This window comes from Prunus mume, linkage group LG5 (genome assembly GCF_029339155.1).
Source record: "Prunus mume cultivar Tortuosa linkage group LG5, ASM2933915v1, whole genome shotgun sequence".
Taxonomy (NCBI): Eukaryota; Viridiplantae; Streptophyta; class Magnoliopsida; order Rosales; family Rosaceae; genus Prunus; species Prunus mume.
The window spans coordinates 24,636,336-24,661,959 of NC_142702.1; the positions used below are offsets into that span (position 1 = coordinate 24,636,336).

At 37.0% G+C, this 25,624-nt stretch overlaps 5 protein-coding genes across 5 annotated transcripts; 3 read left to right on the plus strand and 2 right to left on the minus strand.

The window, feature by feature from the left end:
• IQD3 (IQ-domain 3) lies at positions 1-4,035 on the plus strand. The gene is given in 7 exon segments (XM_008235141.3): positions 1-196; positions 789-879; positions 967-1,032; positions 1,034-1,321; positions 1,833-2,060; positions 2,683-2,802; positions 3,017-4,035. Coding segments are annotated over 6 exon segments (1,500 nt in total). The 5' UTR covers positions 1-196; positions 789-804; the 3' UTR covers positions 3,740-4,035.
• Positions 4,036-5,526: 1,491 nt separating this feature from the next.
• On the plus strand, positions 5,527-7,468 carry LOC103332403 (mitochondrial import inner membrane translocase subunit TIM14-1). The gene is made up of 3 exons (XM_008235142.3): positions 5,527-5,663; positions 6,648-6,826; positions 7,047-7,468. Exons 1-3 carry the CDS (start codon positions 5,547-5,549, stop codon positions 7,201-7,203), a joined length of 453 nt encoding a protein of 150 aa, XP_008233364.2. The 5' UTR covers positions 5,527-5,546; the 3' UTR covers positions 7,204-7,468.
• Positions 7,469-8,552: 1,084 nt separating this feature from the next.
• SAMTL (mitochondrial substrate carrier family protein) lies at positions 8,553-14,587 on the plus strand. Its single transcript, XM_008235143.2, is given in 8 exon segments — positions 8,553-10,301; positions 10,542-10,631; positions 10,634-10,958; positions 11,465-11,609; positions 11,748-11,863; positions 11,978-12,056; positions 12,757-12,990; positions 13,839-14,587. Coding segments are annotated over 8 exon segments (2,484 nt in total). The 5' UTR covers positions 8,553-9,157; the 3' UTR covers positions 14,190-14,587.
• Positions 14,588-14,995: 408 nt separating this feature from the next.
• Positions 14,996-17,401, minus strand: ATPQ (ATP synthase D chain). Its single transcript, XM_008235144.3, has 5 exons — positions 17,157-17,401; positions 16,513-16,594; positions 15,640-15,704; positions 15,435-15,521; positions 14,996-15,352 (listed from the first exon to the last, which is right to left on the minus strand). Exons 1-5 carry the CDS (start codon positions 17,325-17,327, stop codon positions 15,251-15,253), a joined length of 507 nt encoding a protein of 168 aa, XP_008233366.1. The 5' UTR covers positions 17,328-17,401; the 3' UTR covers positions 14,996-15,250.
• A 2,594-nt stretch (positions 17,402-19,995) lies between these two features.
• Positions 19,996-21,121, minus strand: LOC103332406 (LOB domain-containing protein 1-like). Its single transcript, XM_008235145.3, has 2 exons — positions 20,657-21,121; positions 19,996-20,445 (listed from the first exon to the last, which is right to left on the minus strand). Exons 1-2 carry the CDS (start codon positions 21,026-21,028, stop codon positions 20,113-20,115), a joined length of 705 nt encoding a protein of 234 aa, XP_008233367.2. The 5' UTR covers positions 21,029-21,121; the 3' UTR covers positions 19,996-20,112.
• Between the last annotated feature and the right edge of the window lie 4,503 nt (positions 21,122-25,624).

A 25,624-nucleotide genomic window follows, 5' to 3' on the forward strand; every position in this document is an offset into this window, starting at 1 on the left:
TGGTAAGCTTGTTCTGTTTTCGAACGTTGAAGCTTTCTTCAACAAGATCTGGTCCCCTCTCCTCTTCTCTTTCTCTCTCTCCCTTTTATTCACAAAAGCCTCCTTAAAAAACCCCTTTGGGTATTTTGTGTTTTTTTTTTCAAGGGGAGGGGGAGTTCCCAAAAACTCACAGAGATCTGGGAATTTTCAAGCAGAGGTAAGTGTGTGTGTCGTTTTGTTTTGGCCTGTATTTTTCTGATACATTTGTCCAGTACATGGTCCTAAACTTGTGGCTTCTGCTGTCATCTCTCTCTCTCTCTCTCTCTCTCTCTCTCTCAGTGTGCCTAATGCCTATAAGTTGCTGCAAGTATAATATTTTGATCTGGGTTCTCTGGTTTTTGTGAAGATCTGCAATTTTTTCATCTGGGTCTGGCGCCATTTATTGTTTGCATTAATGAATCACTGAAAGTTTGTATCTTTATTTGTTGTGTTGGCAGTTTTTTATTTATTTAGTTTTTTCCGTTATTTTACCCTTTCAAATTAGGGGGTTATTGATTGTGTTTATTGGGCGTTGAATTAGATCTATCTATATTTAAGATATAAATTTCCTTCCAAAAAGTCATAATTTGATGGTTGAGCTATACCGAATTCGTGGTTATTTCCATTCCTTGTTTGTGTAGTTTGAACTTTGACTTTCAACTTTCCCGGTTCATTGACCCTTTGAATTTCCAGTACATTTGATAAATTTCATAACTTTCCTTGTTTATTAATATTGCCTAGGTGCCAAATTTCATAACTTGTTTTGGCAGCATGCTTTGCTAGGAAATGGGGAGGAAAGGGAGTTGGTTTTCTGCAGTGAAGAAAGCCCTCATCGCTGATTCAAAGGAAAAGAAAGATCAGGTTTGCATGTTTCAATTGAACTTACATCATCCAATATTGAAGATTATTATGAGTTTCTAATTCAAAATAATTTTAAGTTAATTCTAGAAAACACGCAAGTCAAAGAAAAAATGGTTTGGGAAGCAAAAGAATGAGGATGTGGTTTCTTCAGTACGAAGAAAGTGCGTTGGTTATCCCTGTCCCTGACACGACCCCTGCCCCTCCTCTTCCTACTCTGCCTCCAAAACAAGATGTCAAATTAGCTGAGGCTGAGAATGCACAGAGCAAGCATGTTTACTCTGTGGCACTTGCCACTGCTGTGGCTGCAGAGGCTGCTGTTGCTGCCGCTCAGGCTGCTGCAGAGGTGGTTCGTCTTACTGCTGTGCCTGCGCCCCATTACTCAGGAAAGTCGCTTCAGGAGGTAGCAGCTGTCAAGATTCAGACGGCATTCCGAGGGCACTTGGTAGGTCTTATTTTGCTATATTATTCTGTAATCCTAATTGATTCATGTCCTTAACTTTTTAGAAGTAAACCTTTTGTTCTTGTTATGGAGAAGAACTTAGATTTTTTGGAACAATTTACTTATTTTTTATACAAGGAACAATCTACTTATGATTATTACTTAATTTTTTGGGAAATGAGCCTTTCATATCTGGTTCTATTGAATTGAATCAGTTGAATTTTGGTGTCGGTTCAACTTGAACAAGATTAGGGATTTGGCATTCAATAGCACAGGGCTTGTGCTAACTGATTTGCCTCTTTTGATAAATATGCTTGCATTTATTTGTCAACTTTAGTGATAACATTTCAAGGTCAACTTCTATATTATAACTGAATGTTGACAGCATGTACAAAAGTTATTCTGTTTTGGCAAAGCAATAAATAACAATCTACTCTCATAACTTCAACATATCCATTATTGAGCTATGAGCTGTATGTGTTAAATGAGCGTTTATGTAATTTGTGATTTTCAGGCAAGAAGGGCATTGCGTGCTTTGAGGGGGTTGGTGAGGTTGAAATCATTGATAGAGGGCCAATCTGTTAAACGGCAAGCAACTACCACACTAAGATGCATGCAGACTCTTGCTCGTGTGCAGTCTCAGATTCGTGCAAGGAGAATTAGAATGTCTGAGGAGAATCAGGCACTTCAGCGACAGCTCCAACACAAACAAGAGAAAGAGCTTGAGAAATTCAAAGCTTCTGTAAGTTTATAAACTTTATATTATGTTTATTTAAGCTGTCTATGTGTGCTCCTGTACAATTGTGATGGTTGTGGTTTGTTCATCTATTTTCATCCTTTCATTCGCTTTGTTTTTCTTGTTGGTCAATTCCACAATTTGCTTGTATTTGCTCTGCCATTTGTGGGCATCTGAGTTGCAATGTTCTGGTGAAATTCGCCAGAAAACTTTTTATTAAAAAAAGAAGAGAAGATTATTAAAGTTTTCATCTGGATCCAATTTCACGTTAACTTTAAAAAAGATTCTAAAAGAAGCAAAAATTTAACTATCTTTTCTCCAAAATGTAAAAAAAATTGGTTTGAAGGGCCATAGTTTCACAACGAACTTCACTGGAATTTTTGTATCGTTCAGTTGTTTGTTTTTACATTTAGCAGAAATTATATGGAGGAATATTTGGTTTTGCTTCCATGCACTGTTCTCTGAGCTTAATTTCCAATTTATTTCACCCTCTAGATTTAGATTAGTAGAAATCTCTCTCTCATCACACAAACGTGAAGACTTAGATATCTCTACATTTTGTAATCACCATACTATCCTAGTCGGGCTTTAATCTTTGTTTTTTTTATATATAATAAACTTGTGACAGATGGGAGAAGAATGGAATGATAGCACCCAATCTAAGGAGCAGGTTGAGGCAAAGCTACAAAGCAAACAAGAAGCTGCTATAAGAAGAGAAAGGGCTTTGGCTTATTCATTCTCTCACCAGGTAGCCTGGTTTTCCCTTTTGCAATTTGTTAAAGGATTACAGGAGGTCTATTGTTGGCAATTTTTGAAATATGATTTAAGATTTTGTTGTGATGTCCCTAAGTGACTAGTAGGGAGTTCTAAGTTAAAATCTATTTGATATCTCACTATTATTGTTAGTATATTGAATCAAACTTCAACCTTAAACTGACCGGATAATAATATCTCTTTAACAGCAAATGTGGAAGAACTCTTCAAAATCTGAACATCCTACGTTCATGGATCCCAGCAATCCCCACTGGGGTTGGAGTTGGTTAGAGCGATGGATGGCTGCAAGGCCGTGGGAAAGCCGAAGTACAGTAGACTACAATGACAGGGCCTCCATGAGGAGTGCAGCTAGCCATGCCTCCATGTCCGTTGGGGAAATCACCAAAGCTTATACACTTCGTGATAATAAGCCTTCCCCTAGGACCCCTACTGCCATAAAATCAAGCAGGCCTCCTAGTCGCCAATCCCCTTCAACTCCTTTCTCCAGGGCACAATCTTCATCATCAGTGACCGGGAAAACGCCAAGAGGAAATGGCTGGGGAGGAGATGAAGACTCCAGGAGTACATTCAGCGTCCAGTCAGAGCGCTTCAACAGGAGGCATAGCATTGCAGGGTCCTCTGTGAGAGATGACGAGAGCCTGGCAAGCTCGCCTTCAGTTCCCAGTTACATGACACCCACAAAATCAACAAAGGCCAGGTCTCGGTTGGCAAGCCCAAGCTCAAACCAGTTTGACAAGAATGGGACACCATCAGAGAAGGGATCAGTGAGTTCTGTAAAGAAGCGGTTGTCATACCCTGCTTCTCCAGCTGGACCAAGAAGGCACTCAGGTCCTCCTGGGGTTGATACTAGCTCTGTTAAAGGCACTGCCGTGCTTGCAAAGAATGTTAGCAACGGAGGGGGCAACAGGTAGTGATAAGCCTAGTGAGGTGTGCATGTAAAATAAAGCACGAATGTACTTAGGTAGATGTTGAGGTGAAGAAGATTGAATAAAAGATGGGTCAGGGCTTTGTTAGAGGGTGGAGGAAGGAGAAAACAAAAATTAGTTTTGTGATTTTATGTCTGTTTCAGTTGTCTTCATCATTAATGTCAACATTTTTTTTTCTTCTTCTCAGTAACCTTTGGCTGTTAGGGCTTATTATTTATAATGTAGTAGCCTAGCACGATTGGACTGGAGGTTGATTCATGGTAACAGATATGATTTCTTTAGCTGTGTGCAGATTGCTGTGGTTCTGTTTTCCTCATTTGGTTCCTCTATTTCAGTTTGTTCCTGGATTCTTGAGATTGCAAGGGAAACTCAGTGCACCTTGTTTATGAATCATTTGTATTTTGACTCATCGTTGCTTCATTTTTCAGTGGATAAAGTTAATCTGTTTCTAACTTTTCTTCTTGCTACTTGTCTAACATTCATCAACATAACCATGAATTTCTTAATTTTTTATTAAATAGTATTCCCGTGAGGCTATACTCGGTTTTTTAAATTTTCTTCACCTAAATAGTATAGCCCGGCGGCTATACTCTGTTTCTTTTCAAGAAATATCGGGTTTAATGGTATAGCCGCGCGGCCATACTATGTGTCTTTTATAAATAGTATAGCCGGTCGGCTATACTTTGTTTTTTAATATTTCACGAAGAAATAGTATAGCCGCCGGGCGCTACTAGATTTTTTGAATATTGTTCGAAGAAATAGTTTAGCCGGTTTGCCTTTTTTTTTTTTTTACAATTTTTTTTTTATTAAAGAAATAGTATAGCCGTGTTTATTTGGAACAAATTGTACAGCCGGGCGGCTATACCATGTTTCTTTTAAACAAATATCGGTTTGTCTAATTTTTTTAATAAAGAAATAGTATAGGCTCCCGGTATGCTCTGTTTTTTGAAAGAAATATCGGTTTTCCTAATTTTTCTTTAAAGAAATAGTATAGCCGCGCAGCTATACTCTGTTCTTTCAAGAAATCGTATCGTCGCTCGGCTACACTTGGTTTTTGAATTTTTTCATGGAAATAGTATAGCCGCACGGCGATACTCATCGTTCAATTTTTTAGAAAGAATTCGTATAGCCGCACGGCTATACTTGGTTTTCTCAAATTTGTTTTTACAGAAATAAGATAGTCGCCCGGCTATACACTGTTTTTTCAAAAGAAATAGTATAGCCGGACGGTTATACCGCGTTTTTAAAAGAACCAGACAGCAAGCTGTACTGCTGTTTCTGTTAAAGAGATATCGGTTTTTCTATTTTTTTAATAAAAGAAATAGTATAGCCGCTGGGCTAGACTCGGTTTTTCTAATTTTTTCAAAGAAATAGTATAGCCATGATTTGTATACGTCTTAAAAACCTGGGAAAATTCACATTTTTGAAAACGTAAATATTCAAATCTCGTGTTGGACATGTATATACAAATTTTTTAATGTTTAATACACGTATTTTTTACAACATTTTCAATAATACACAATAGATTCATATAATTCTCACATATTATTAAATACAAATAATATATAAAAAATATTTTAAATAAAATATTATATAGTGGCCCAACATAAAGTTATTTCAACTGTGTATATTATTGGGTGCATCATTAATGATTTGATGACACTGGGCCTAGTCCGAGGCCCAAATGTTTCCAGTGGGCCGTCACTTAGGTGCTTCGCCTGTTATGCTTACACGTCGCAATATGATAGGCTCCTGGAGATTAATGGACGAATTAGAATTAAGATTAGGAAACATGTTGGGCAAAGCACAAGGCCTTTTCCCCAACTCAGAAGCTAAGGGCAAAAGCTCCGAGAAAGTTCTGAATGAAACCCCGAATTCTGAGCTCAGGCACGATACTTTCGACGCAATGGTGAGAAAAATCTCTTTTTCCCCACCTCCTTTTTTGCTTTATTTCGCTTCATGTCTGCCTCAAAAGCAAATTTAGTGTGATTTTGGTACTAGGGTTCACAAAGATTTAATTTTTGCTCTTGCTTGTTTCCATTGGAACTTAATTTTATTGAAATTTATGAGATTCAGTTAAATTAGAAATAAAAATAGAAACTTTTTCTTGGTAGATTGGTACAGCAGGGTTTGTGCTAAATCCTAAATGTGGCTCAGTTTATTGACTTGCTGCTGTTATTCCCCTTATTTCACACTGAAGAGCTGTTGTTGCCAGTGTAATTATTGTTCTTTGTCTTTCTGCACCCATGCATGTTGGAAAATGTATTTGAGATGCAACCAAAACAAATGCATCCCCACATGGAAGGTAGGGGCGTTGATCATAGAAACAATGGTTTTGAAGTGCTGCTTTGGGTTTCCTAATCAAGATTGGGACAGTTTGCATCTTGATAAAAGGCCCACAGTTTCATATGTATTCCTTCACATGGTCTGGTCATGGTTGGGTGTTATTGTCTCTAGGACTTTCCATCTCTAATTAGAGGGATCGTGATTTTTTAGAAGCCTATGTGTGCTCTACGTATGTTTGGAGTTGGCTTTAAGAGGGCAGATGCTGTTTTGTCAATTGATGTCATGCCCTTTATGCATTTGATTCAATATATCTGTCGTGCACGTATATATCGTTTGAAACCCTCTTTGGTTGGAGCCTTCTTTTGATTGTCCAAGTGATGTTATGTGTTCTATGCTTTGGCACCTTGTGTGGCTATTAGTTGATGGTGTCTTTCTGGATTGAACCATGTGCATGTTATAATGTTCAGTAGAACTGGTGGAAATTCCCCTTTTTTATGACATGGGGCAATGGTCTTGAGAAAGGAGTTTAGTGTACTTAAAAATACCTTAGAATTAAAATGAAAAATTACAATTCTATTGAATTAATGAACTTGTAGATGTGCATCAGGCTACACCTTTTCTGGCTGGTCTTGCAGTAGCTGCTACTGCGCTTGCTGGTAGATATGGTATCCAGGCTTGGCATGCGTTCAAGACACGACCGCCAAAACCTAGAATGCGGAAATTTTATGAAGGTGGTTTCCAGCAGACAATGACAAAGAGGGAAGCAGCTCTTATTCTGGGTATCAGGTAAGAAGGATTTTTAAAAATAAATAAATGTACATTGTAGGATATTATCCTAGCCTTATTATCGCTGTTTATTTATTCATAGTCAAGGAAAATGAAAGGAATATTGAATTGGTTTCAACCAAAATGATGGAAAACTTGAAATCATAAGGAGTGAAGCTCTGACCATCTTATCTTCTCTGTTTTTAAGCAAAATAGATAATCCTTTTGTATGGTTTCACAGGGAGAATGCACCTGCAGACAAGGTCAAGGAAGCACATAGAAAGGTGATGGTTGCAAACCATCCTGATGCAGGCGGTAGCCATTACCTAGCATCCAAAATCAATGAAGCAAAAGATGTGATGCTTGGAAAGACAAAGGGCAGTGGATCAGCATTTTGATGCATTTAAAATGCCTCGACTTCACGCCGTGTGCTAAACAGTAAAATAATTCCCCCTTCATTAAGTTCATAGGAAGCAGTGGTTGCTCTTGAGTTATTTTTGTCCAAATATGTATGATCTTGAGTAAGAGGAATCCCATTACACCTGTCTGTGCATGTTCAATTTTGTTCAAAAACTGATAAGGGCATCCTTATGTTGAAGTGTATATAAGTTTTTTTAAACACATTTTTGCAGTTTCAATACAATTTGAAATCTTTTGGATATAGATATAAAGCTGTTCTGATTTCATCTTGACCATCAAATTTCCTCAATGCATACAACAATCCTACTACATGGCCGGTAGCCAGTTGGTACTTTAGTCGTTATCTTGCCTTGTGATCAAGGGAGCCAATACCAATGATTAACAACATAAAAATCATTATTTTCAGAGGATTATATATTCAATAAATATGGATTGGCAGACAGCTGGGAATCTCCAATTATGATGTTTCAATAAATGTACTGATAATTTACGTGTGAAAACTCCGGATGGGACCTTAGAAGTGGTTATTTATGTACAAACAAATCATGTGGTCATATGTCATATAATGGGATGGCACACACATTCTCTTCTTTGTTCATATACCTTTCGTCTAGGCACAAATTTTCATAACAGAATTCTCTTTTGGGATTTATGACAAATTATGTCATTTCAATCTTGACTCGAGCCTCATCTCCATAAAAGATCATGAATATTGACTTTTTATTATTATTATAAGCAATTGGAAAACGAGTTTATATGATTATACAAATAATCATTATGCGCCTGAAAGTTTCGAATCTCTAACCAACTTAGCCATATCCCACCAGTAGGATTGAACTTAATTGAGCTTGCTATTAACAATATAGGACCATAAAAAGAAAAATTGAAAGAAAAGTTTCTATTTTTTGTGTGTTTATAAACACATATTGCAAGTTGGACAGATTTAATACACCACAACAACATGCCCAAGCAAAGCAAATCCATATTCTGAATTTGGTTGATAAAATTACAATAACTATTTTGGATATTGGAATGGGAAAAATGTTTAGCTTCTTAATTACACCAAAAAAAAAAAAGAAAAAAAAAAGGGAGGCTAAATTTGATATAGAAATGGATAAAAATTTGATTGGTTTTGGGAGGATTTTAAATTGTGAATTACTAGGAATCCACGAGCCCAATGTGTATGTGTCATCCTCTCTCCTACAGAGTCCCTGCGTCAGCTTTTTATCCATTCAGCATTCATTATCCGAAGAATAAGATCAGTACAAAAATTTTAAAACAAAAAGGAAAATTGCAAAACAAAATAATTAAAAATAAAAAAATAAAAAAATAAAAAAAATAAAAAAAAGAGAGGCCTGGTCTTTAGCTGCCTCTTTGTTCTTCACTTCTGGTTGTTTTGCTCTTCTTCTTCCTCTAATCCCACCCAAATCTCTCGGTCACAAATGAAACACAGAGCCTGTCCAAACCCAATAAAATATCCAATCTTTCTCTGAATTTGGCTAAGCCTCTTTCACAAACACAATCTGCCAAACAAATGCTCTCTCTTTCTCTCTCTCATGGCTTTGAATCCATATTTGAAATGCAAAGGCTGACACTTTGTACTCTGAAGAAATAACGAGACGCTAAAAGCGAAGAAATTTAAATCTGATTGAACAGAAGTTGAGCTGCCCATAATGGACGCATAGGGTTTTCGTCGTTTCGGATTCAACAGTCGGTGCACCCCTTCATATTCGGATCTCACCCGCCCGGTTCACGCAGTTCTGTGGTGTATTTCTATTACTCTACGCTGTTTCTATGATGAATTTAATCCATTTGTGCTAATTTTGTGGAAGAAAATTTGTTTTGTATGTTTCTGTGCGTAACGGTTCCTGTGGATTTTGTTGGAAGCTTGATAGTTATCTGGGACTGAAAGAATCTTGAGTTTTGTTAGTAATGTTGTCTGCAAATGACCCGGTTGAATCGTTTTTCAATTCGATTCAACTTGTTAAGGAAGCGCTTTCGCCGCTGGAATTGAGTTTTCGAAAAGCGGCCGAGGACTTTGAGTGTTGCTGGGCAGGGCCTAAGAATAAAGTAAATGCTGTTGATTTGGTTTATCAATTTGATGGTGTTGATAAGAATGGTAAAGCTCAGATCTTTGGGGGGAAGAAGAAAGCTGGTCATTGTGTCACAGTTGGCGGCGATGAGAGGACGAAAGGGTTGTCTGCTAAGGTTCCTATAAAGGCGTTGTTTGGGAAGTTTTCCCAGAATTCTGGAAATGAAAATCGACCTGAGGTGTCAAAGTGTGGGTTGACAGAGAAGGAGCGTGCAAAGGAGGATGGGTCTTGTGTGAATTGTTTGCAGTTTGCTGTAAATTGGTCTGTGTTAGCTAACAGTTTTGTTCAGGCATTTCCGGGTCCGTTCAAATTGGGTAAGAAGCGGCTCCAGAAAACGAGTGATGAGGACAAAGCGTGTTCTTGCAAAAAGCCGAAGGTTTCTGGTGACTTGAAGCAGAGGGAGTCTAAGGGCCAGCATGCTAGAACAATTCAGAATGAAGTTGTGTCACATAACGAAGGAAAACATGTATCACTAGAATGCCTCATAGGTTTTGTTTTTGATCAACTAACTCAGAATCTTCAGAAGTTTGATCATGGTGTTCAAGAAAGTGGTCGAGAAACTTGTGAAACTTCCCCAGAGCCGACTTCTTCTTCCCAAACTGATCATTTCAAGGTGATTACAGGTTTGCTGGAAGGTCGAAAAGCAGATGTAAATGGATTTCTGGGAAACTTGAAGTTTGCGAGAGTGGGAGGAGTGCCATCGGGCGTTGTTGGGGTAACCTCTTCAGTTAACGAAGAGGGTGATGAGGATGTTACTGCAAGAAACAGGGCAGAATCGGCAGGCAGTTCACCACAGAAGCTTGCTAGTGATATTCTTAGTATTCCTCTATCAAATGTAGAGCGTTTGAGATCCACATTATCCACTGTTTCGTTGACTGAATTAATTGAGCTTGTACCTCATTTGGGGAGACCTTCTAAAGAGTATCCTGACAAGAAGAAACTATTCTCTGTCCAAGATTTCTTTAGGTACACAGAGTCTGAAGGTATGTTGTCTCAGGTAGCTTGGTACCTGATACGTATTGTGGAAATGGATGGTGCTTTGTTTCTTTCTGTAAAAAAGGAAAAAAAGGAAGATTCCAAAACAGAAGTTTATTCATGCTAATTCATGAGCTTTATATTCATTGAATTTGTAATAAAAAAGCTATATCATGACTTCCAACTTGTTCAATTTTGTGTCTATACAATTATATAATTAACACATTTTACACCATGAATGCATCTAGGAAGGAGATTCTTTGAAGAACTAGATAGAGACAGAGATGGCCAAGTAACTCTGGAAGATCTCGAAATTGCAATAAGAAAGCGAAAGTTGCCACGAGATATGCTCACGAGTTTATGCGCCGTACTAGACGTCACATATTTTCAAAATCATTTGGCTGGAAACAGTTTTTATCTTTGATGGAACAGAAGGAACCAACCATTCTACGTGCATATACGTCTCTATGCCTCAGCAAGTCTGGAACACTGCAAAAAAGTGAAGTATTGGCATCACTTAAAAATGCAGGACTTCCAGCTAATGAAGACAATGCTGTTGCTATGATGCGATTTCTCAATGCCGACACAGAAGGATCTATTTCTTATGGCCATTTTAGGAATTTTATGCTGTTGCTCCCTTCTGATCGACTTCAAGATGATCCTCGGTAAGATGAATTGCTCATTGTAGTCAGTCCCTTTATAAGCAAGCATAGATAGGTCTACTTAAAGTTGTGCACAAGCAACAGTAGTAAGCCATGAACCCAAATGGTGAATGAACTAAATATACAACATACTGCATTCACAGCACTGGAGCGTATTTCATTTTCCTATCGGTACAGTGAACCCAAATGTACCAAGAACATGGTAACTTTGGTTAAATCTGTGGTCGGCTCTTGGATATAGTATAGGTGTAGTCTGGAGTTCGATTCAATTATTTCGTTATTTTATTGTCTTTCGTTTCTTGGTCTGAAATGTTAACAGTTCTATTCTTTGGTAATTGATGCACATTTATGGAGAATGAACTATTCAATGAATTAGGAGTAATGCAGAATAAATTGCACTTTAGAAATCACATCTGTGTATGCATATTTTTAAAATTCTCAGTAGGGCTAGTGTCCACAAGCTAGTACGATACTCCTAGCTGACAGTAACTTCTTCATAATGCATACAGGAGTATCTGGTTTGAAGCTGCCACTGTTGTTGCTGTTGCACCACCTGTGGAAATACCTGCTGGAAGTGTACTAAGATCTGCATTAGCAGGGGGCCTTGCTTGTGCACTTTCCACTTCTTTATTGCACCCAGTTGACACAATTAAGGCAAATTCCCTGGCTTAGGAATTTGTACTCACGTAGTCAATGTTAATAGTTTTCTGTAATTGGTGATGTTTCTCTTTGGTCTTATGTCTTAAAATGCATCCTTTTTAGACATTCTCAAGTTTTCTTTATGTTTGACAGACTCGTGTCCAAGCATCAACATTAACATTCCCCGAAATTATTTCAAAGCTTCCACAGATTGGAGTGCAGGGGTTATACAGGGGCTCAATTCCTGCCATTCTTGGACAGTTTTCAAGGTTTTTCTTTTGCCCCTTTCCAGTAATAGAAAAATGAAGTAGTTAATTTTAGCCTTTACTTTGAGTAATTCTCTTCTTCTTTTTTCTGGCTTATTTGTTCTCTTCACATTACAGTCACGGCCTGCGAACTGGGATATTTGAGGCAAGTAAACTTGTATTAATAAACTTTGCTCCAACGCTCCCCGATATACAGGTAATGATTGTTCTTTTACTATTGCTAGTTTCTATTTTCTTTGTTCTGTCACACTTGCATTTCTGTTTTGCATCTTCATGTGCTGCCTGAGTAACTACTCTCTTCCTCTCCTCTTTTCTACTCTCGCTAGGGACTAGCATCATGAATCCATCATGCCATAGAAATGACATTGATATCTATTTAAGCGAATACAGGTTCATGTTGTCTTTTCATTCTTTCATCTGGACTCTTTCTCCGTAGAATTATAACAAATTTGTACCTTTCCACACACCTAATTAACTATCCTGTTTTTTAAAAAAGAGTATTGTACTTTTTATTTTTTTTCCTTCAAATGGGAAATTGTACAACTAAGGTACATTGTATGGTGTTCTCTACCTAAAAGAAAAAAAAAGTAAGAAAACTATGGTGCTGTTAGAGCAACTTCAACCAGTAGCTCCCTATCCTTTTGAAACCCTTGGTCTGCTTTGAAAATGGTTCTCATGTCTTCGCTGGCTTGCTCCCACCCTTCCCTCTCCATTCTCTCTTGTAAACATGTGGTAGGCACATTCAAAACAACTTTGAATTTGAAGCCTGTTGTAGTTTTAAGAAGGGAAGTATGAGTTTGAGATGGGTGGCAATGGGTCTGTTTGATGTATCTGTGATTCTTTTTTGTTAATGCTGTTTTGGAACAGTATAAAATCATATTTTGTCTTGTTAATAGGTTCAATCTCTAGCATCATTCTGTAGCACATTTTTGGGAACAGCAGTGCGAATTCCTTGTGAGGTGTTAAAGCAGCGGTTGCAGGCTGGCCTTTTTGACAATGTCGGGGAGGCTATTGTGGGGACTTGGAACCAAGATGGTCTTAAGGGTTTCTTTCGTGGGACTGGTGCCACTCTTTGCCGGGAGGTTCCATTTTATGTCGCTGGCATGGGGCTATATGCTGAATCCAAAAAGGCATGAAATTTTTATATGCAATTTTTCTCTCTAGGCATAAAATGTATACCCCACTCCCCAACGACACTCTCTCTTATCAACTGACTCTACTTTCTGCATTTTAGTGTTGTGAAGAGAATTTTATTGATCCCAGAAAGATAGCCAACGTTTTATAAAATTAGAAATAAAAACTTCAGGTTTTGGAATTTAAAAGCTTATATAATGCAAGTATGCGTCATTGAGGGAAATTAAAGATATAATGTGCCCAATATATTGCCTAAATTGCTGCCTAAGATATGAAAAAAGTATAAAATTTTCTTTTCGAAAGCAGGCAATATTTAGCTACAATATATTCGTCTTTAAAAAAAATATATATTTTATATATATAACAATTACCTAGCAGAATTGTAAATGCATCACAGGAAAGAAGAATTTGAAACTGAATAGGCACAACTCATGCCCCTAACCATGGTACTTTGTGGCAACGTTGATTGCTAATGGCTATGTATTGATTCCCTTAGTTTCAAGATTTGACTTTTATGTTATAAAGTGTTGTTTCACTATTAGATCCTTTTTTTTTTCCCTCATTTATGGAGAGGCAAACTTGACATAGAATGTTGGGCCACGTTTCTTATCAAGTTTTAAAAAGAAAATAGATCATTGTATGTGGGTTTAAAGTGAAAAATCTGTAATTACTAATTTCTGCCCAAGACGATCTGTTTGACAGAAGACATTTCGTAGTCTGACTCCTAGATAGTGGCCTTCATGTCAATAATATAGTTATTTTTAATAAACTTATTTTATTTAGACCATAATTAATGTGATAATAGCTCATATGTTTTCGTTAAATGTCTATTTTGCTGTTTTAGGCTGCCCAGAAATTTTTAGGCCGGGATCTGGAAGCTTGGGAAACAATTGCAGTTGGGGCTTTATCCGGCGGGCTAGCAGCTGTTGTCACCACACCCTTTGATGTGATGAAAACAAGAATGATGACTGCTCCACAGGGTAGACCTATATCAATGTCAATGGTAGCCTTCTCTATACTCCGGCATGAGGGACCTCTTGGCTTATTTAAAGGAGCGGTACCCAGGTTTTTTTGGATCGCTCCCTTGGGTGCCATGAACTTTGCAGGCTACGAGCTTGCGAGGAAGGCCATGGACAAAAATGACGAGCTAAACAGTGACCAGGTCCATCAAAAGAAGGTGGCCAGTACTGGATAGGGTTTCTATTTCTTTGAAGTAATGACATTACTATCAACTTCATCATCTCCCAGCTATTTGAGATGAAAGCAATTATATGCTGCCGGGAAATTTTGACTTTTTTTCCTTCCGAATTTACTAGCAGCATCTGCTTGAAATTTCCATCCGTCGACATATCTGCCCTTTTTTTTGTCAGAGATTGTAATTCTTCGTAGGTTTTCTTTTTGTTCGGAACTTTTCTAATCCTGCAGTGATGGCAGTGAAATTACGTTCTTGATGTTATTTTTGTACTCATGGATTTTCACAGTTTTGTAAACTTTGTGCAGTTGTCATTCTGTTTAAGTTTGTATATTTAACCAGAGTGTCTAAATGTACATGAAGCTCTCTATTAATGATGGTTTTATTACCTTTCTCCGTTTTTTCTTGGCGGGACCAGGTATAAATATTCATGACGTGCATGCCCATGCCACAATGTCGGGAGTCGAGAATTCAAAGTGTAACAAGAAGGATTAACTTTCTCTTAATTTCCTTTAATTTAGTAATTTAGTGATATTTCTTTTCTCAATTTTGGAAGAAGATTAGACTTAAATCCCAAGTTATATCGGAGAGAAGAGAAGTGCGACTGTTGTAGCATGCCAGACTTCTACAAGTATGCGTGCGCAGAGTGCTCAGCTCAAATGTGAAGACATAGAGAGAGTTTGGAGGTTTTAGCCATACTACTATCAAACTGGAAATCAGGCTCGACGAGAGCCTCCGCTAACAAATCAAATGAAATCAAAGAAATCGACAGTTACTGGACAACTACATCTTACTCGAGAAACATTGAATACGTAAAAATATAACTCTGGATATAACGGAAGCATTCACAAATTCGGATACTGCCTTTATGTAAATGTAATGAGATGTATTGGCCTACTGGAAAACAAGCCCCTCTTAAGGATTTCTATTTAAGCTCAAATTCTTCAAACCAAAAGCAACCAGATTACAAACAAAATCAATTTGGTTATCCTTATTATTAAAGAAAAGGGTGAAACACGACACGTCCCAGCAATATTGCCAAGCACTGAAACCTTTGAATGTCATCAATAGCCCCAGTAGTCATTTCGGATTTCATCATCGAATTTCTTCTTCAGCTCTGGATGCTTCTCAAAGTACTCATCTGCAGTCATGGTGCTTATCTTCTTCTGTAGAGATTTAAACAAAAAAGGTGTGAGAAACTATACATTCTACAAGTATATGGGGTTAGCCTGGGACAATCCCCATTACCTTCAATTCTTGAACTTCAGCAATCTCCTTCTCCAAACGCTCAGATTCCTTCAAAGATTTCTCTTCTGCTTCCTTTAGATCCACCAACTGTACTCCGCAGTAACACATAAAACACCTCAGGAAGTTAGAAAGTAGTACATATACTTGGATGGGGAGAGAGAGAGAGAGAGAGAGAGAGAGAGAGAGAGAGAGAGAGAGATCTAACCAATTGATCAAATTTAGGCTTGTACTCAGGAGTGACCGTGTCTACATACTTGGGGACTTGAACGCCTGCAACAATTTTGTTGTTTTGATTTCAGAGAAAGATACATGAGACATGACAATATAGATGAGAAGGCCAAAACTCGGGCACTGTTCTCTCTCTTGTATACACCCAAGTAATTCTCTCAACATTTACCAAGAACAACATTTGGAATATTTAGAAGAAGGATGTCTCAGATGAACATGTGTTTCTAAAATTACTAGGAGAAAACCATAGCCAAGAGCCCAAAATACAATTATATATACCATTCTACAATGGTACATCAGCAGCTGAAAATACTTTCCCATGAGACTTCCTATAAATCTAGAGGAGAGCTGGTTCTGTACAGGTTATTAAAATATAATTTCATGCTTCTACTAGTCATAATATAGTTTAATGTAAGCCTCTTTTAGGGGGTGAGCGGATACAGGACATATCATTCTTATCAAGTCAGTTAACAGAAGTTTGTTAAAACCCAACTCATCAAGGAAGGGTTGTGTACCTTATATTTGTTAACCAAAGAATAAACATGCACATTGTTGATAAGTCTAAGCAAATAAAGCACTAGAGGGCAAGAAATTTAAATTCAAACAATAGCCCCTAAAGCCTTCATCTATTTGGCACATGGTATCTCATGAAAGAGTGCAAGGCAACCACGTTGTTATGAAATACCATGTGCCACGTTTTCAGCTCAAAGAAGGATGCAAATCGAAAATTCCACAACACCAGACCTCAGTAATCAGTATGTAAGTGTAACTGCAACTAATGTAATACAAGATTGATTCATGGAAGAATTATACTTCTGAAATGCATTCATTAAGTAGTCAGAAAACGTACTGTCATAAGCCTCTTTGTACATATCCACCAAGCGAGACCCAATTCCTTTCCTATAATACTCCCAGTCAATAGGTTCAGGTTCCTGCAACAAAATGAGAATTGGAAACAGAAAATAGATTAAAACATCAGTGCAGTAACGTCCAAAAGTGAACTAAATGCAACCAATAACATATCTTCAGAAAGATACCATTGTGTATAAATCCGTACAAGAAGGATTCCCTGTGATTTCCCATTATAAAGAATGATTATATAACAAACTCTTCTAATCCCATTTTAAGATTTATCCAAGTTCGTCCATTTAGATCAGCTCTAACAGGTTAAAAGGCTCAACACTAACATCTACATCAGTATTTAGTAACGAGCTAGCCCCTAAGAAAATCAGTATAAAAAAGGAGAAAACTTTGAAAAAACCAAACAGACCCATTTTACTAATCAACCAAATAACACCCAAAAAACAAAAACAAAAAACCCAAATTCAACAAAATACTATTCAATTCAGAAAACCCAGATCAATAAGCTTAGAAATGAAGCAAAACACAGCTAGATATCACAGAGATCTTAGCAAATATTATAAAGAAACACCGCCAAAAAAAAATAGAGAGAGTGTTTTTGTATGCGAGAGAGAGATGGGGGCGTGCGCAGACCTGGCTGAACTTGGTCTGGAGGGTAGTGTTAACCTCATCGAAGGCACGACGAAGAGAGGCGAACTCTTTGCGAGCCTCATCGGAGACCAGAAGCTTGGCCATGCCCTCCCAGTCGATTTTCCTGGAGGCTTTGAAAGCCACATCGGCAACTTTCTTCCCGGCGCCGCTCATTTTCTCTAGCTTTCTCGCTGGCCAAACAATGTAGAATCAGACGATCAGATGCTCCTTTTGTTGCTGCAGCTTCGGCTGTGGTAACTAAATGGTGGCTTTGGGTTTGGAACTGGAATTATAGGTCATGGGCTTTGCTTCTTATTTTCTGGGCCTGAACTAGTTGTGGTTTGTTGTTTGGTAATAAATTGGGCTAAAATGTTTCAAGAGAGGCCCATCTATCATGATAGAATTGGTAAATGCAAAGTCATGATATTGATTTTGGTCATTCAAGGGCCAAGTCAATAATCAGTTTTCGATTATACGGTGCCAATCCTTGACTGAGTACTTCAATACGTTACGGTTATGTAGTCTTATATGAGTGCTCGACATGATTGATATTTTCACTTTTAAAGTATACTATCTTCTTTTTTTTTTTGTCAAACTTTTAAAGTATACTATCAATCAATACATATCTACATGTATTACTATACATAAACTAATTATACTATGTCGGGATCTCCACTACCACAGGTGACTGCGTCTCGGCGTCAGATTTTCACCACTATCATCCTTTTTGTTGTTTCTTTATGTTTGGAATAAGTCACAGAGGCTCTTTGGATTCTCTGTGTATTTTTTACCTCTCATTTTGTGAGAGCTTTTCACCTATTCTTTGTGAGAGCTTTTCATCTTTCTTTTGTGAGAATTTTATTTGTATTGTTATGGTTTGGTTCTTTCAAGCTTTATATCTTTGATATTCTGATTTTGCAATCTTAATTGGGATGTCTATGCTAAAGTTTCTTTGATCCTGCATGATCATTAGTGGAGGCGCATCAGATTATTTTAATTTTGATGTTAGACTGCTCGGTTATTGTAATGACCTTTGTAGCTAGTTTGTATTGGCTCTTTTTGACTAATGGTTTTTTTGATTGAATTATGAATTTCTAAATTTTAAAAAAGAATTATAACATGTAACCGCATTTTAGTACCAAAATAATTACTAGCCCACCTTCAACACCTTGTTTTGCATTTCCTTGTAAGTAACCCGTATTTAGTGAGAAAAAGATGGTAGATGGAAGTTGCCATGAGCAGCCCTTGGCATAAGGTTGGACTGAGAGGAAAAACTAGTACACACAAGTTAGTTTTTAGAGAATTTATACACACTTCCAAAATTGTGGTCATGCACATGCACTCAAAAGGCTAATATTAGTACTTTTATCAGTCTTTTTGTGATTCTCATTTTTATCAATCTTCATATGTGTGAGAATGTAAAGGTAAAAAATTTCATATTGGAAAGTTGTGAAACCTAACAAGGACTTATAAGGAGTTAGGCTACTCCTCCCATTGCCAATTGGTTTTGGCATTAGAGCAGGTTGCCCACGTGTGAAAGCCCAACGGCCACACGTGATTCACGTCACCCAAAATGTGTTGTCCACGTATTAAGCTTGAAAATTCACCACACGTGGCGGGGCCTGTGAGAATGTGAAGGTAAATAGTCTCACATTGGAAAGTTGTGAAACCTAGCAAGGGCTTATAAGGAGTTGGACTACTCCTCCCATTGCCAATTTGATTTTAGGGTGGAACTTCGGAACCTCAACTTCCTTCAATATGAACCATTGAACCAAGGTGAGGTAAACGCCAGTTTTAGGAAGGAATTTCCTGTTACTCTTTCTCATCATTAATTGGAGGAATGCATTTAATATGATCTGCAAGTGAGACGTGTGTTTGAACTGAGGACCAAGAAATTATCGAGCAATATTATTTTTGGCATCTATTGGCCAGAAATTCAAAATCTGTGGTTTTGTTCACATTCGTAACCACTTACCAGAAAATAGACAACTTGGAGTACGATGTGGTACGTGGACATGGGAACATGTTAGCAAACTTATCTTAATTCCACAGGACTAACTTCATGAAAATGATATACTTTCTAGATGAAGAAACAGAATTTTGGGATAGAAGTTGTGAATCTGTTAGTCAACGTTCGTTGACTATGAAAGCTTTACTGTGTCGTCTTCTGAGGCATGAGTCACAGATCATTGCGTGTGTCACATGTATATGTAATTTGTAAAACCCTAAAATGGAATTCTGATTATTAATTCATTCCTTCATTAATTTTAGAGAAAATTTTGCACATGGCTTGCTGTTCGTTGCTTGGTTATCATCAAAACTTACCGTCAAGTCGTTATTCTTAGTCTCCCCAGGTGCACATGGGAGGAGGAGGCCCTGTCCTTATTTTCTTTGTTGGGCCTCTGGTCACCCCAGAGCCAAAGAAACAAATTATGATTTTCTTTTCTCATTTTAACATGCTAGCTCTACTGTACTCAAGTTCGAATCCCACTCCATACAGAATAGTTTAGAGTGGAATAATTTAGAGTTGTTTAGATTATCGCTCGGAAGGAAAAAACTTCAAGATCCTATCCCACCTAGTGCAGCTTGAACAAACATCACAAATTTTGTGTAAGGTGCTCTGTTTTCTGCCTCCCAAATTTCTTGTTATGAATATATTAAAGAAGAATGAAACTTAAAAGAAGTTGCAGGTGAAGACATAGTAAGAACAAAGACTATTTCATTACATATATATATATATATATATATATGTATATAATTAGGTTACAAAATCATTGCTTTGAATAAGACTGCCTTTATATTACAAGACTATTTATTTATATGTAATATTTATATATATATATAAACCTTAACAAATGATAACTTTATTGAAGAAATTTTCAAAGTATATTTTTCAATGTCTCGTCCGCAATTGGAGGTTAAGCTTAAATGTAACATCAACCATGACCCAAATGACTGTTTATGTCCACAGAGGCTCCCAAGCTGTGCCCAAATTGGTCTCATCCAGAAAGCAGCTTGTGTCAAGGTAAGACTGTTGCTGCTGCTGCTGCTGCAAAATGGGGTCTTTGGATTGTGTCATGTCCATACAAATTAGGGCAATCAAATTGCCCTGCTGGCATTGCATGTTGAGAAGCTCAGCTTGTGTCTTGGCCAGTTGGGCTTGGAGCTCACTGAGATGTTTCTGGAGCTGGCAAATTGCTCCTGCACAGCCATACACTGGGTCTCTGATTCTGGCATTGGCTTCATAAACCATGCTGCTCACTGCATCTGCTCTGTGAGACTCTGGAAGCTCCTGAAAAAATTTCACACATGTAACTTTTAATTTCACAGTTTGACAATATAAATACAATCTCGCACTAGTGAGTGAGAGACAACCCTCTTTCAAAATGATTGTACTTTCACTTTGTGAAAGTTGAAAAAAGGTTCCTGATCATGACCTACCTTACCTTTTGATGTGAGCCCAATATTAAAAATAATGAATAATTTACAGAATTTGTTATTACCTGCAAGAGCTTGATGATGTTGCTAGCTCCAAAGACTCTGTGGGCAATAGTGAACTTGAGGGGCTCCGTAGGAGGGAAATATGGAGCTAAAACACACTTCTCCGCGCACCTCCGCCGAAGAATCTTGCAGGCAGCACATGGGCTAAGAACAACAGGTGGTGGTGGTGGTGGTGGTGGTGGTGAAGGAGAGGTTGGATTATTAATACTAGTGTTAATAATACTATTATTATTCTTGACAGCATAATTAGGAGAAGATAAATTAGATAACTGGAGAGGATTATTAGGAGAGGGAAATGAGGCAGTCGGAGAAGATAGCTGGGATATTGAAAGTGGAGGGGAAGAAGCAGAGGGAGTTGAAGTGTTGAATTCCATTGCTTGCTGCTTTCTTTGTTTCTTTCTTTGAGTGAGATATGAGGTAGGAATTTTCAAGGAGGGGCCAATGTGCCTTCTCTTGCTTTGCTTGAATTGGAGAGTTTGCTTCGAGTTCTATGTGTACACATACATATATATAGAGAGAGAAGGCATCTAAATTGTCAATGGCATCTGTGTCATCAATCTAGTGAGATGACGTCATCCCTTACCTGCGTTAATTTTATTTTCTTTTTAAATTTTCTGTTTTTGCCTAAGTTTTTCTTTTGAGTTTTGTTCAAGGAATCACTCCACATGTCGCTGCAGCCACTTGTAACTTCCAAGTCTTTCCTTTTTTGTTCTTTTCTTGATCCTCTGGTTTTTGGAGATTTTGTTATACACGTAATGCTTTTAAAAGGATGCCACAATCATTAAAATCAATTCTATTACTTATTATTTTCCATCAATTCTTTTCCCCAAATCAAACGGGGTCTAATAATATATTAAAGAGTAATGCTACACTTACCACATTTATATCGCACATTTTCATACCACCTTATGTGGCAGATGAAGTGGACAATCACATCAATTAAAAAGTGTCAATAAATCATAAAAGATAAGAAAACTTTAAATTAATTTTAATTGATGTATTGTCCACCTCATATGCCACATAAGGTGGTATGAGAATGTGGTATACAAATGTGGTAAGAATAGCATTATTCTATATTAAATAAATACAGTACAACTAATTTTATTATTTTATTGATATTAGATACTTTTAAAATAAAATACAAAAACCACCCTTGACTTTTTCAGGTTACTTACAGTTTGAAGAGGTGTCCAAGTCTATGGTAACTAGGCATGGCGACGTGTGTATTAATTCAAAGAACCGTATGTTTTAATTTACGACATACTTATGCTCATTTATGTCATGAAATTATTTTCAAATACCACTATTACTGTATTATAATTTCATTACATCGATATCATCTCGATACAATGTTGACAATTATCCCATTATTTTAATAGTCAACAGTTTTAGATAATCTTAACACAACGTAAATAAAGTATCAATATTATGTCGATAATATCGACTTGTACTAGTAATAGTGCTACTTTAGTATGTCACTGTAGTAATAGTGATATTTAAGAACATGTTCTGATAAGCATAAGATGATCATATACCATGTATGCTTAAATCACTCTAGCTAGCCTCCTTATAGGAGTAGTTCTCATCTAACACGCATGCATTATCTTTGACGAATCGAAGATCACATTCATTGGGGACATTACTAACCTAATTAGGAAAACCCCCTGTAAAATGACATCAGATGGAGCACCAGATTGTGGGCAGACAACCTGTATATAGCTACATGTCCATACGAGAGGAACTTGTGCTCATATGCATGTGGTATGAACAGGACACGTGAACAACATGCATGCATACATTCATGCACATGTGTCATTTAGGAATTAGAAGATCACATGCAATTCAGTCATGTATATATATTTGCTTTAGCTATAAGCATCCTATACAAAACTGAACACTCATTCCTCACCTTTTATCTTATCCAGTACTATTTAGTTTTGGGCACACACATAAAAGAACAACAAATTGAGAAAGGATAATGCTTCCCCCTTTGCCTATTGATGTGAGACTACTCATAACTTCTTTTTGGGATATAATTCGTTGACTCAAAATCTCTAGGACAGCTCACCCGAGACTACTCATAACACCCTTTTATGCGAAACCTCTTCACGTAAAGTAAATTTAATCGACTTCATTTTGAATTCCTGAATCCGTAACAACAACAATTATTACAATTTATCCTAATAATAATAAACAGTCAAAGATAAGTAGGTATTGGTCATCGCTTAACCTACACGTCATCTTAGCTAGGTCTTCTTTTCTCACCTGGCTGATGCAATCACAGTTCTATGGTTCCTCTACAATGAATCGGCGGGGGATCCTATTATTACATACATGGTACCTGTCCATATATGATTGAAATGCCATGTTTTTTTGAGGACATTGTTGCCATTTTTGACTTATTAGCTAAAAATATGGTTGCTAGTTATAGCACTGTATGTTTAAAAAAACGTGGGGTATGAACCTCGTGGGGTATGAACCTCATGCTAGCCAAGCCATTCTCTATGAAAATTATCTCTATCTGACGGTTACACCCAAAAAATTTACATATGTAAGAGCATCCACAATGACGCTCTCTATTTTTTAGCTAAAATTTGGCTAAGAATATAAGAAAGCTATTTTAGGAGCTCTCTAAAAAATTTCAACTCCAACCATACTCCCTAATTTAGAGAGTCATAAATGCTATAACTTTTTTTTTGATTGGTCAATCTCTATTAAAAAATAAAATAAAAAATGGTTAGCATTAAATAAAGGTTTGAAATACTCATTAAATAGAGCAGCATTAAATTATAGGGAGCCACTAGGAGTCCTTTCTCTCTCTTCAGATTTAGAAGCTCCTAGATGACTCATTATTTTAAGAGGTGGATAGAGATCGTTGTTGGAGTTGCATTTTTATCATTCCCCCCTAAAATTTGTCTAAGGAGGTGGTTTAGGGAGCCCATTGTAGATGCTCTAATCGCCTAAAACATGGAAGCCATTAGATATTTTAAAAAGTCATAGCACTCCCTAATGTGGATAATTGATGAAAGTGTTTTGACCACATTGATGATTAAAAAAAAATTTCTCAATGAGTAAAATTAAATCTACCTAGGTACCTAGCGAGTCTCATCTTTACAAGAAATATAGATATTAGTAAATGCGTTATATACTTTTCTCATCAATTACATATCTGCAAGTATTTCTTTTTCTTTTTTATATTGAAAAAGATCCCGGAATTCGAATTTCCTCCCTTGTTCATCGATTAAAATGACAAAATGAGTTGCCTCTCTCTAGTTACCAATATAACATGACTAGCAAATCGCATGCTGCCACAACTACTTAAACGTGGTGCGCCCAAGGAATTAGATTATAATTTGGTCCTATTTAGTTCGAGAGTTGGGTGAGAAACAAGAAAATGAGTCATGGAGAGAAGTTCAAAGTCCCAAAGATTATGACACTTTAAAAGTGACATTATCATTTGAATTTGCTATATTTCTACCCTCCACTCGGAAAAAAAAGGAGTCAGTCTTGTAACGTGGCCGTGGTGGAAGCAGTTGCACACCATTATATATTCTTTCCCCACGCAGTTTTTGTTGTTGTAAAATTCCAAACCTAATTATGTTTTAATTGTTTAAGTTTCAACCTTTAGCCTTGGTCTTATATTTTGGCTTTTGCCCACCCAAAGTCTTTTCCCTTCCGCCCGTTTGAAGGTTCAAATCATCCTCTTTCTTAAAATACGGTCAATGCCACTAGCAAATACACCAATATATTATCATATTCTTCCACTTCCTTTTAAATATTATATATGTATGCTTTTTTTCCAGTGCAAGATATCAGTCAGTCCCCGTCAATATATTATTAATTCATAGAAGTCTCGAGCTAAAGTATTATGGTCTTTAGAAATTAACTGAGGAAAGACTTAAGAAGCAAATTTTGGTCGTTTGAAGCATCAAGTGAATTACTTGAACCAAACGAATTTCTGCGACTTATTCTAAAAATAAAGAAATTAAATCAACCGGATTGACATTCTGTGGTTATAAAGTCAATCTAATATCTACAAGTACTAACTCCGCGCTAATTAACTTTCCTCCTCGTCAAATAAATCAGATATACCGAAAAAATAAAGAATAAATCTGCATAGATCTATTATAGAATTACACCATAAACTATAATAGTCAACGAAACAGAGAGGAAGACAAAGACAATGCAGGAGGGGAAAGCAAAGAGGATAGGTGGAGATGGAAGGAAAATAGAGGAAGAAAAGGGACAAAAAACACAATGATAGTCGCCACCCCAAAAGAGGCGGCGGCTATGAATTTTCCCTCCTAGGTTCACTAATGATGCAGTTAATCTCAGATAAACAACGCACTGTCCATTATTCCTTGGATGAAGACCTAGTCAAATTCTTGTTCACTACGAATAAAAAAAAAGTACATATGTTTTGTTGGTTCGCTCAATTGTTTTTTCACGAGGCCAAATCTGAACTGTTGAGATGATGCTTAATTATGTCGTGATTCTTACTTAACTGAAGAGACAAAAACAAAAGGAAAACCGAAGAAAGATGTTGGTGGCGGAAATGGTCTGGAATCTTCTTCTTTTTTTGTAATTTTGGAACGTGAAAATTAATGAAATGATCTGGATGAAACTAGATGTACCACAACTACCAGTAATAATTTAACACAATAAATTGTATAGATTCATTTTCTGAAAGTCTTTTGCGAAAAGAAAAAAAACAAATTAATATTAAAGTCGCTTGATCTTTCCAAATTATAAATAGACACAACAAAACAAGGACAAGAGAAACAATCGACAAACCAAAGCAAAAAACAATATGGTCAATTTGATCTAGATTGTGGCCAGATTATCAAACCATGACATGTACAGTGTACTTTCAAGCCTAACACCACATGTGCCACGAGGGTGGCTTTTTTTGTTTTTTGTTTTTGTTTTTGGGTTTGGTACAATAATATCGAATTAAGAGAATTCAAAGA

What these genes read in the sequence shown, in the direction of transcription:
- LOC103332403 (XM_008235142.3), top strand. Translation starts at nt 5,547, where the DNA reads ATGTTGGGCAAAGCACAAGGCCTTTTCCCCAACTCAGAAGCTAAGGGC. An exon ending in ACGATACTTTCGACGCAATG is followed by an intron (nt 5,664 to 6,647) that starts GTGAGAAAAATC and finishes GATGTGCATCAG; the next exon opens with GCTACACCTTTTCTGGCTGG. An exon ending in GCTCTTATTCTGGGTATCAG is followed by an intron (nt 6,827 to 7,046) that starts GTAAGAAGGATT and finishes ATGGTTTCACAG; the next exon opens with GGAGAATGCACCTGCAGACA.
- ATPQ (XM_008235144.3), bottom strand. Translation starts at nt 17,327, where the DNA reads ATGAGCGGCGCCGGGAAGAAAGTTGCCGATGTGGCTTTCAAAGCCTCC. An exon ending in GTACAAAGAGGCTTATGACA is followed by an intron (nt 15,705 to 16,512) that starts GTACGTTTTCTG and finishes AAATTGTTGCAG; the next exon opens with GCGTTCAAGTCCCCAAGTAT. An exon ending in CTGAAGTTCAAGAATTGAAG is followed by an intron (nt 15,353 to 15,434) that starts GTAATGGGGATT and finishes AAATCTCTACAG; the next exon opens with AAGAAGATAAGCACCATGAC.
- LOC103332406 (XM_008235145.3), bottom strand. Translation starts at nt 21,028, where the DNA reads ATGGAATTCAACACTTCAACTCCCTCTGCTTCTTCCCCTCCACTTTCA. An exon ending in ACATCATCAAGCTCTTGCAG is followed by an intron (nt 20,446 to 20,656) that starts GTAATAACAAAT and finishes AAATTTTTTCAG; the next exon opens with GAGCTTCCAGAGTCTCACAG.